This window comes from Pithys albifrons, chromosome Z (assembly GCF_047495875.1).
Source record: "Pithys albifrons albifrons isolate INPA30051 chromosome Z, PitAlb_v1, whole genome shotgun sequence".
NCBI classification, from domain to species: Eukaryota; Metazoa; Chordata; class Aves; order Passeriformes; family Thamnophilidae; genus Pithys; species Pithys albifrons.
In genome coordinates this window covers 21,407,137-21,419,268 of record NC_092497.1, presented here as the reverse complement: position 1 = coordinate 21,419,268, position 12,132 = coordinate 21,407,137, and the positions used below count along the sequence as shown (strand labels likewise).

The following is a 12,132-nucleotide window of genomic DNA, read 5'->3' as shown; positions in this document are numbered from 1 at the left end:
CAAAAATACAGTTAATAAAGTGAGGTACTGAAGCCACAAGGGACTGACATAATCCTTACTAGACATCTCCCTATTGCAAAATTTCTCTGCTGACATGGTACTGCATTTGTGAATGTTGAGAAGCCATGTCAGAGTTACCACTAACCTTCCCACATTGGTCTGACTATCATGAGGAAGCAAAATACCTCTGTAAGCAGTCATTTGCTGAATGAACTTATGTCCCCAGCTAGCCATGAGATTTAGCAATGAACCATGTCTTTTCCTTCAGAGGCAATCTTCCAAGAAAAAGAAACAAGAAAAACCCAACTAAGTGCAGATCTGCCACCTGCCAAGAAATTTAATTTTTACTTTATTGCAATTATATGAAATACGTATCAATACTGAGGGTTTTGAGGATTATGAGGGTTTTTTCCTGAGTAAATATCCTGCACTTTGCCTAGTGAAGAGGACTGTGCAAAGCCTTCTGTAAGATTTCATCATCACATTTTAGATTAGAAAGCATGATATTGAGTAGGAAAAGACACATCCTCCAAGATGGCAGCATTGCTTCTGCACCCTCCACACCTGGCAATGCAGATGACACACACAGAGCACATCCCACAGACAGCGGCTTTAGTTTCTCACATAAAAGATTAATGTAGTTTCAACAGATCTCTCCTTAAATAGCTATAAAGGCTTTGTAACTGCAAACAAAATAACAACCCCAACACCAGAAGGAATATAAGATTATAGTCAAGCAAAGAAACACAACATACTTAAAGGGCATTCGATTTTCATGCAACAGTATTTAGAAGCACCAAGTGAAAAGTTAGAAGACCTAACTAAACACAAATGTTTTGAAAATTTTGCAGCTCTAGAACAGTAAAAAAACATCTATTTGTTCTTCTGCAAAGATAGTATTAGTAAAACTAATTTTGGCTGGTCAGTCCTCAAAAAGAAAGTTACTTGTCCTAGGAAAGAGAGTTCAATTCTGCCAGGCTGGAGTACATAAGATAGAGGTTATACTGTATGTTGTAGTCAGTGCATATGTTTAGGCTCACCTTGGTTAGCATTTGCACCCTGAGGCAAAGCATTGGTTAAATTGGGCAGTTCGTTTCCATGGTTTCCATCTTCCCAGGGACAAACATCCACACTGTTCCATTTTTTCAGCTGTTTTAGCCAACTGGACTTCTGCTCCAACTTGCAGTGAGGATTTAAGACTATACACATCCACAGAGCACCTGATTTTAAAAAAATTGCTAAATTACGTTTTCTATTAAAACTGCAGCAGCCTATGACTAATTGCAAACTTATATATCATACACTTTTTCCTCCCCTCAAAGGCTACACTGCTTGCTTCCCAGCTACGCTTAACACCAGGCATGCTGAATTCCCTACGCAGGTGCTTGGAGCTGGTGCAGTCAATCTGAAGTCAGTCCTCTCAACTAAGAGGCATTAGTAGGTCTTTTGTATTAGAAAACCAGAGTTCCCAGTGTATGGCCCATAAGACAGGAACATCAGTAAATCCAAAAAAAAATACGCATAAGGTTACAGAAGAACATTAACCACGTTTTTCTACTGATTTTTGTATCAGAAGTGAATGTTGTTTTCTGTGATGAGATTTATGAATCTTCCAGCTCCACATTGCAGGATCCAAAAAAGTGTGTTAGTAAGACGTTTTATAAACACACACTTCCACTCTCAGAACCCATCAGAACTACTCCTGATCATGTAACTCCTTTCCAAACACATCTGTGCCTCAGATAACCAGTAAACATGAGTTCTGTGCAGTCTGATAGGAGTAAGACATTTTTATGGCAATTACTTCAGTAACTTGGTTACAGTAGAAAATTTGGTTTACATTTTCTGTTTAGGGAGTTCTAAGGGAAAGCTAATTTGTGCTGACATATCACACATACCGTCACTTCAGAAAGTGCTCCCTAAGACTATATAGCATGGCAAGCATAAATACCATCAGGGTGTCTAGTGGCAATTTTCAAATGGAAAGATTTCTTTCTAAATCAGCTGTCCCTTTATCAGCTTGAACTTTGACAGAAGCATGAAGACATCTGAATGTACTGTTTAGCAGCAGTTCATTTGCTCATTAAGAATGTGCCTTATACACTACAAGAGATTGTGAGAATATGCTTAGACTATGCAATCCTCATGGCAGACTGGAAAAAAAATAATAAAAATGCAGCTGATTCTTCTAGGATAGTAAAATTCTCCAATTCAAGAATTCTTTTGCTAAGAATGCAAAATGGATACCCCTGGATCAGGTCATCATACCATATCAATTCCTAAAGTAATTCAGGTATGCCACTCCATCGGAGACACAGCTTGATCCTTAAAAGTTACAAGTCTCCTGCTATTCAAGAACCAACATGGAATGGGGAATTGATATCAAAAAAATCTGAAAGCCACAACAAAATATGATATGTTCCAATTCAGAACACCAGAGAGACATTACACTACTGCAGTTTATTACTGCACACTAGTTAAATACAGTATAGCAAGTGTTTGGGATTTAAGTGTTGAAACTTGCCATGGAGTGAATAAGGCCAATACTACTTCTAAAAACATAATCAAATCATATGGTTTTCTTTAGACACACTTGCCAGCAGACATCACCCTCCAAAAGGACTCAAATTACAAGTGGCACTTCTTACTCAGCATCAATGGTTCAGTACTGTCCAAGACAGAATGACTACGTTTCTTGCAATCTGTAACATGAAACAGAAGATGTGGCACATGGGAAAGTTTTGGGGAATAGTTAAGTTGGGATTGCTTATTGATTTTCAAAATCAAGTATCGCTTGAGGGCACTACAGAGACACTGTACGTCTCAGCATCTGAAAAAAAAAAAAAGCTGATTTAATACTCTGTAACCAGATTCCCAGTGTTTTCAGACTGAAGTAAAATAGAGTATCTTAACCAAATCTGGTTAAGTATTTCAATCATCCAGCAAGGTAGAACAATTATTGCACCACAACCCTACAAAATGAGTGGCATTTTCTTTCTCCAATCTCAGAAACACCACTAGAGGCAAAAGAATTCACCTGCTTCCTCCTTCAGAAGTTCCACTATGTATGTGGTATATCTATAAGCCCGGAGAGATCAAACAGAAACAATAGTACCAAAACCTTTAAAACTTCGGTGGTTTAAAGTGGAAAACTATGTCAGGCCTAACTACATTGTTAGCAGCTATTGTCTCTGAAACCCAGGCTATTTTTATGTGAACGAAGCACAAGGGCAAGTGCATTTCAAATAAACTCCACACAAACCACTTAAAATTTCTAAAGAGCCCAACTGCACCCTGCTCCAAATGACTTCAGAGAAAGCTGCATGCACATCTGAGATCTTGAACAGCTCAGATGGCTGCCCTATTCCCTGCAGGAAGAAGAGTGCAAGACAAAATTCCCCCATAAGAACAGAAGGGAACAAAAAGCCTTGGGGTCAGCTCCTGTAGTGCTACAAAGCCTATCATCTGGGAGAAGGACACACAATGCCAATGACCCCACATTCTTCAGCCTATATAGGTTGCTAGGTCTTTTGGTTGGGTTGTTTTTTGGTTGAGGGTTTGTGGGTTTTTTTGGGGGGGGGCGGTGTCGTAATTTTTTTTCCTCCTCTCCCTCCCCTCCTCTCCATGTGTATGCATTTCCCTGTATTTGTATTTCTTCCTACTCCTGATCCCTAAACACCTTCCTGTTCTCCTGACATCTGCTCCATTCTGGCCTTTCAATTCACTGGTTCCTGTCCTGCTCCTAACACTGAAAAATCTGAGGAAAACATTCACTTGTGCCCAGACTTTTATCACATGCCAACTGGCAGGAGCCTGGAGGATACTCTTCCCATCTCACTCTGATGCTGCTCAGTGGAAGCACCCCTGAGCTGGCCCTTGTTTGTCAACACCAACCTGAAGGCTTACACTGGCCTCAAACAAGAGATCCTCTATTTCATAACAAATGGTTCCTGTATGGAGAAACTGCTCATCATGCCTACCCTTACAACAGGTAAGGCCTATGGAAAACACTTGGCAGCCACTTCCTAAGGTACCTGAATCAATATCCTTTGACTTTAGCTTAGAAACTGCTGTTGGCAACCATATGCACTCCAAAGAAGTTATCCAAAATACACTCCTAACATTCTCAAGTTTACATGTTTGACTATGTTTAATGATGTCACTCATGTCACTGGCAACATGAGTAAATGTCTTATTAAATAATAAAAATTTTAAAAAGAGAGACACCAAAAATCCAGAGAAAGTATTTGTGTTTACAGACTGCTTTTCTCTCTAACACAGATGTTTTTCATGCTGGTTCCTCAGCAGTCTGACACATTTTCCCTCCCCCTCGAACTGCATTCTAGTAAACCACAAGTAATGATCTTATATTTGGATCCCTTTACCCTAACCTACATCTTTCCAACAGAAGACTCCTTACAGCATAGTGGCAAAATAACCATAATTCAGTATCTAAAATATTTTCCTCACAAAATATTCAGAAAACAAGACATGCTACAACTGCCATTTGACAATAATTCCACAAGAAAATGAACATTAGAGCTGTGACATTGCAGTGAGAACTTGCTTATTTTGATTCAACACTAATCCTTTTGACCTGGAAAAAGCCAGCTTTGCCAAAACAGACCTTTGGTTCAGACAGACCTCCTTTTGAAAACATGCAGTTGTCATTTATCTTTAGTATTGGTCATCCTACCAGAAAAAAACAAAAAAAGTTATATTACTGTATTAAAAATGCATGCCTTCCTTCTACATACACAAGAATATCTGCACTTTTCTGTTTCTTATGGGACATCCATACCTTTGAATTCATGGGGAAGAAAGGGACAGCATGCCTTCACAGTGATCAGGATTTAAATATGCAAATTGAAACACATTCAGAAGCATTAAGGCACTGTAAAAGTACATGTTGCAATAACTACACATTCTGCGCATGCATGTATTCATCAAGCTAAAGGAAAAGCAAGGAATGTGATTAAACATTTCTCACTTTTCTAAAACCCATTATATTTTACTCTTGCCCCCACAAATGGGAAGATGGAAACGATTTTAGTGGGGTTCTAGGACACTGACCATGACTGGGGACCCAGCACACAATTCTGTTTCTCTGATTACAGTCCTCCCAAGAAGTCCGCTTTCCCTAGAGACATTATGCTATCTCTTCATGGATGCTGTGTAGATGCGTGTGGGTCAGCTTCTCCTCATTTACCATACCTGTGTAGTCAACAGCTGAGACTCAGCCTTTGCTTTGGAATTTTACTTTTATGTATTTTAGATCAATCAATGCATTTCCAAAATTAAAATAGGCAAGAAACAGATGTACATCTACTATGACATTTCTTTGCCCTTCCCATTAATGTACAACTCTTTCTTAAAACATAACCTATAAGATTAATAGCATTTGATCATTTCAGAGAAAATGGAGCCAGGTATTCAAGATCATTACCTTCACACAACAGATAAAAGAGCTTCAGCACTTGCTGCACACTGCACCCCACTTGAGACTAACCAATTCTACTTACAAAAGCATTATTTTCCAGCACTGGAAGTTCCAGAAGAAAAACATTACTAACAGCCAGAACCTATGAGCCCTTCAAAGCAGAAGTGTCAGCACAGGACTTTAAAGCAGGACACATCTGTATTTTAAACACACTTTCACTGGGACAGCTACTTGGAAACCTCAGAGAAGGTACTGTATGGTATTTATTGCTTTTTAAGAAAGACAACTACCTACAGAATAACTGGCAAAGCCACCACCTTTCTCCACACATGGAGATATCTCCATTAAAACAAAGCATAATCAGAAGTCCTACTGGAGAATGCTCAAATTAAACAGCTGTTTTCTATGGAATAATAAAGATAGGAAAAGTGCTTCAGTGCTGTTCTCTCTTCAGTAAGAAAACCCCAAGGAAAACCACTCTCAGTATTCAGTTGCATCCAAGTTGCAATTTTGTTCATAAAAATTTCTCAATGCATTCTGGTTTCTCTTTCAGCCTTCAGAAAAAAAAGGCTTTCTTTGGGTGCTGTGTTTCTTGGAGAACAGAATGTTTCATTTTGATCTAAGTCATTCTATTACTGAATTAAACTTTGATGTATTAGTCTTGACAAGTGCTTCATGCTGATTGTATTGTGTATGATCGTATAATCACTCCCCATGCATTTCACACTAGCTGGTTGATTAATGCAATAGATTACCTGCAACACTGATGCCAAGAGGGAATCATTGTGCTTCTGCACATTCACCTTCAAGTGTGCATTTGACAGAGTGGAGAAGTAAAACAGACAAAATAAAATGCCTAATTCATTAAGTTTCCCTTTCTCTCTTGCTGCATGCTGCTGCTGCTCCAAGGGATAAAGGCACATGTGTTATTTGGCTGAAACAGGTATACTGAGATTCTATTCTAAGCTATCAGCAACCACATGCTCTGATCTCTGTATCAAAAACCTAAAACTTCTGCTTTCCTCTCCTACATTTTCAACTTTCAGCAGATTGGAAAAGGAACTAAGCACACTCTTAAGTCATTTTGCATAAGCCTGTTGTTTTGCATAAGCCCTTTTTAAGTATGTTTAAAAGACTGCTGCATCCTTGCAGACACTATGCCATTTAACCAAAGGGCTTCATATAAGAACAGGAATTTGCCTGAAGGGTGGAGTTTAACAGTGTAATAGCCTAAGACTACTACCTCCCCAAGAGATCCCTTAGAAACTGTCATATGCTCATTTGACACCCCTCTATGCATCTGCAGTGCCCTATAACCTAATCACTGCAGCAGGGCATGGCCTATTGCACAGGCTATTAGTCTATGAAGCTGAAGGAAAGTATTAAGAACTTGCAAATGAATCTCACTGATTAGTTTCCCTCATATTTACAAAACTATTCGATCATTTGTTTACAATCAATCAACTGAAGGTAAAAGCACTGCTAATACTAACACATATGTTACAAAAATAGTCCTTTGAGTGTTTCTTCACAATTTTAATCAGTTGCCAATATTTATAGCTAGATGGTGAACATAAATATGTATCAGATATCTATCAAGTACTTGAACTAGTAATAGACTCTCTGAAGTCATCATCTGTTTTTAGACTTTAACAATTTTCAGAAGAAAAGTTAATGTGAGTACTAACTATTAAATGCAGTAAGGTGTTTCTGTCTAAATTTATCACTGAGATAAATGATTTTTTCTCCCAGTTAATTTTTTTAAAGAAAATGTGAAACTCTAAAGTTTGATGTTTGTCCAACAAAACAAGGTATTAATAAAAAAAAAGGGATGGAAATACCTCTCCTTGAAAAAAAAACCAACAAAACACCACAAAAATCCCAAACAACAAACCCACAAATGTGGAGCAAGTGCAAACACTCCCTTACATAGTGGTAATTATGATTGTCACAACTGTCCTCACAGAACATAAATAATGCACTGTAAGTGGCCAGAAGAACACATTCTGATTGTCTAGTCTGAATTCCTTCCTACTTTTACATTTCCAAAATCACTTTCATCTTCCAGCCCAAATGCAATTGTTGAGTTTTTACAAAAAACAGCTAGTTGAATCACAGCTTCTATTACAAGAATCTAGCACAGCTCCTGGTTAGGTAGTCTACCACAACTGGTTAGCCTGGTTACTACAACTCAAAATTCTAATCTTATTTCTAGTTTTCTAGTTAAATTTCTCCAGCTCCAATTACAATTTTCAGCTACCTTTTACTTGTTTAGAAGAACTGCCTTCCCTATCTAATTTTTAGTCTGTGTAGGTTATCTTAATTTATAAAGGGCTTTCTTTGTCTCACTCTGACATATCTAAGCAGAACAAGATTCTTGCACCTCTAACTTTAAATTACTTTTCCAATTCTTGAGTTGTTTTTCCAGTATTCATTCAAGACAAAAAAACGGAAACTATCACAAGGCTAGACTGCAGAACCACAGTAAAGCTCAGAAAAATAAGTGAAGATTCAGTTATTTCTTACTACTCACTACTTCTGTCTAGCTCTGCTATTTACTAGAAGGGGTACTGGAAAACTAAATGGCAGCTTAGTGTTACTGAAATACTAAAAATAAAGGGTGAGAGGAAGAAAAAATATAACAGTAGCAGCTCAGCGAACAGTAATCTTGGTAGGCATGATTCCACAGTTAGGGATGCAATGAGTTTTGTACTGTAAGCTTCAATACACAACAATTTTTTAGTACATTTGTAAGTAAATCAGTTCAACATTTTAGGAATAAAAACTATAAAACCTGTTTTAATGTAGATACTTAAAGAAACATGAAGTATTTTCCATCAAAGTGAACTGAATGGAAAAACAACTTTCTTTATGGCATTAAAAATAAGCCCTTCAAGATATGCTTATTGACCAAAGGTAATTACTGTGACCATTATTCCTCAAATTTGATAAATGCCACAGGATTAGCTCAGTTGGTTAGAGTGAAGTGCTGATAACAGTCAGATCGTGAGTTTAATGCCCATACAGGTCATTCCCTTAAGAGTTGGCTTTCACAATCCTTGTGGGTCCCTTTTAACTCAGAATATTCTGTGGAATTATCTAAAAGGAAAAACCAAAATCTTCTTGCTATATTCTGGCCTCATTCACTCTCATTCCAAATGCCATTACAGCAATCTCCATAAGGCAGAGGAAGGAAATGATCCTCAGACAAAGTGGGCAAAACCCACCTTTGCAGAACTGCAGCCTGGCTTCATTCACTGGGCAAACAAAGATGATAATGACAACTGAGACACTGCAGGGTGTAACAGTGATTTAAGTTGTCATCCATAACTCGGGCCTCAGAGCAGCAAAACTGTGATGCCAACTCTGACCTACTGTTAATTTAGTGACTCCAAGAGAACAAATCATTCAAAGTCCCTGACATATGGTAACAGCTTGATCTGTGAAAAAGCAGGCGTAACCCTAAGTGGGTGAAACTGAAGCTACATGTTTCATAAAATCATGACAGCTGAGACTAAACAAAAGTAAGCACACACAGCCTACTGGATACCATACAGTGTAAGATACCACTCTACCTAGAAAATCCCAGGATAAAAGACCAATGGAAATAGTGCCAAGAATGGTGCATCCCACCTCCTTTGAAATACAGAGCTTCCCACAGCTTTCACTTCAAGGCCAGAAATGCACTGTGTGGAATTGACTAATGTATACTTACTTGGAAATTTGAAGTTAACTTTATTTTCTACAGGTGCAGGGCATGGGTACTTTTCCCTTAGCTTTAAGGCAGAATTTGATGCAACTATAACCTGGGATATTCCATGATATAATGACAATATGGAAACAAATTTGGCATTCTAATTTGAAACTTAAGATTCTTGCTATACCATTTTTTAAATACCATAAAATAATGTGAAAAAGTGAACATCTCGACTGCATGGTTGATTCCTAAAGGCAGATTGCACAAAGTATGCAGCTCCAGAAAATGGTACTAGAGCACAAAAACTTTAATGCATGCTTATCAATTCTTTTCCATGGCAGCCCTGGAGCAGTCATCAAATTTGTCATCATGAAGGAATTTCTCCAGGGGCATATTGGCAACAATCCTGGCTGCTTTCGTCCTTTTCCCCCCTCCATTTAAGTACTAAGCACAGATAATCTGTTTGTAACAGCTGGCATGTCCCATTCATAGAAATTTGTCTCTCTAATACCAAAGGAAAGGAATGCCAGAGACAGAAATACAGATGGAAAATTGCTTCATTCAGTTAAGGTTAAAAGAGTTTTTCTGTTTTCTTGAGATGACTATAAAAACTTTTACCCAAAAAATTCAGTGCAGTTTCCAAATTAAAAAAAACCCCATTACTTAACAATTGATCATTAGCTTGCTTGTGGCAAAATGGTAATTAAATCTCTCTTCATTAATCTATAATGATTTCTTGCTTAAACTCAATATTTGGAATTAATGTTTAGATGAGGAGCAAAGTGTTGCTAATAAAAATTTAGGCATGATCCACAAGAAAATACATTGTACTACTTCTCTATATCACATGACCTTGTAAAATGATATTTTAGTTTAAATTTTAACACAAAAATGTATCATTCTGATCAAGAAAATGGCCAAAATATCAGCAAATGCGAAATCAAAACAGACCATTAGCCTGATCCAACATTTAAAAAGCAGTCTATAACAGGGCAAAGTACTAGTGAAGAACTACTAAGATTATTAAAACTACTACAGGAAAGATGTGTTATTCACCTCAAGAAATACCTTTATAGCAACAGCCCATTTAGTATGATAGTATATACTTAGTATATAACAGAAAGAATTCTAAGGATGCAACTGGGAGAAACCTTATCCCATGAATGAGGCTCATCACAGCATCATGAGAGGTTCCTATGCTTAAAACCTTAGACACCAATAGGTGGCCGAGGTAGACAGGAGAAGCTTATGTATCAAAATGTGAAAGGTACCTAAGTGAAAGTACAGAGTACAACTTCAGTTCTCCTCAGCATCATAAAATGACCAACACAGACCAGACAGATCAGCATGATACAAAACCAGAACATATTCACCAATTTTATCCACTGCCCTGCCTTGCCAAAGAGCTCTTTGGACACATGTTCTTTCCCATGGCACAGCCATCACATTGTTACTGCACAAGAAACTAATCCTTAACACATAAAAAACAGCTCTCCTCCTCCTTTAAGAGTTCTCACATACCAAAATGGAGGAAATGTACTAGAAGTGTTTGTTTTGAAACATGCAAATTAGGTGAAGCTTCCTCACCATGAAGGCAAGCAGTAGGATATGAAGATATCTAAAATGGCAGTTCTCAGAAAAAAAAAGTAGATCTGATCCTGTAATCTACGTGTTGACAAGGTATTGGGTTCCATCACTCCATCAAGCAGTAGATACTTGTCTTAGACTCTTCTACGTGACTGCTTTCATCAGATTAAGCATCTGGGATTTAATTTAACAGTTTCAGCTTTATTAAGCTGTCACAAGAGCAGCCCGACTTTGATAACAGTAGCTGCTCCAATTATGGCTTGGTTTAGGGTTGACAAGTATAATGATTCATTCGTGGCACATGAGAAGCAATAAAAGGTTGTTTTGCATTACAGTTTTAAAAATGTGGGCACTTTCTTCATTTGATTTGTCACTTAGCTTTTGCTAAGAGGACTTTTAAATTGCAGTAAGAGGCAAATGGGGCTTTTAGTTTAAATGTAATCCCTATATTTAAATGATCTGTAATGGCACAGTGTTCGAGTGGGAACACTATTGTTTCACAGTGGGCCCTGATGGTGACATGTGACATTTGTATTCAGGTCCTGTTTTATCCATGTGGCTAAAGGGCTTCCAATTTCATTTCACAGCCAGAAGCCTGCAGAAAACACCAATTAACTTGCAGATCCCATTTGCCGACAAAACAGTCTCTTCCCAATGTCTGGCATCTGGCAGTGCTCAACATTTAATTCCAAAGCACAGCCTTGCAGCCATCATGATCCATGGGCTGGGGCACCAAGTCCATTTCCCCCCTTTCTTAAGGAAATATCTTCACTTTTGTAGAGAACAAGCAACTTTTACTTAATTTTCATGGATGAATATTAATGCCTTCGTGATGCACCAAGATTCACTGTCCAATTTTTTTCCTCTGGACTACAAAGGTGGTTAACTGACCTTTCCTTCAAATCAGAGATCTCAGCTCAACAGGCTGTAACTCAACAGCAAGTATTCACTGTGTATTGCCATATCCTCTCATCTTACCAATGCAATTTAACTAAAAGGTAAACCAAGGGGCTTTAGATACTTAATCATTAATGACATACTAAAGTCTTCAACCATGGTCACCAAGAGCCTGACACCTAAAGATCAGCATGAAAAATTTACGTACAGAGACATTTATGCAGCAATAACATGAAGAATTCTAACTCCACTCCAAACTCTGAAAAGTGGAATTCATGTGGCAAATGGGAAGCATTCCCCAGTGCATCACTGAAATTACATCTAAATTCTCTAGAAAGAGAAGTATGCAAGCAAGCCTTAGAGTTCTGACCCACAACCTTAAACCTTCCAATAGTACACCTTTGGCATTCCACGAGTAGCATTTTGCTCATCCGATTCCGAGTTTGACGGGGGAATATGACGGGCCTAGTTATTATAGTCTTACTCCCGATCTACAGGCATTAAAATCCAA

At 38.0% G+C, this 12,132-nt stretch overlaps 1 protein-coding gene across 2 annotated transcripts in view; it reads right to left on the bottom strand.

The window, feature by feature from the left end:
• Positions 1–12,132, bottom strand: part of ZSWIM6 (zinc finger SWIM-type containing 6) — a 113,103-nt gene that overhangs the window by 28,476 nt on the left and 72,495 nt on the right. The window contains exon 5 of one of the 2 annotated variants that reach the window (XM_071581137.1): positions 1,041–1,220. The exons of the other annotated variant lie outside the window; for it this stretch is intronic. Within the exon in view, the coding sequence (XP_071437238.1) occupies positions 1,041–1,220 (180 nt within the window). The remainder of the gene's footprint in view (positions 1–1,040; positions 1,221–12,132) is intronic. 2 annotated transcript variants of the gene reach the window in all.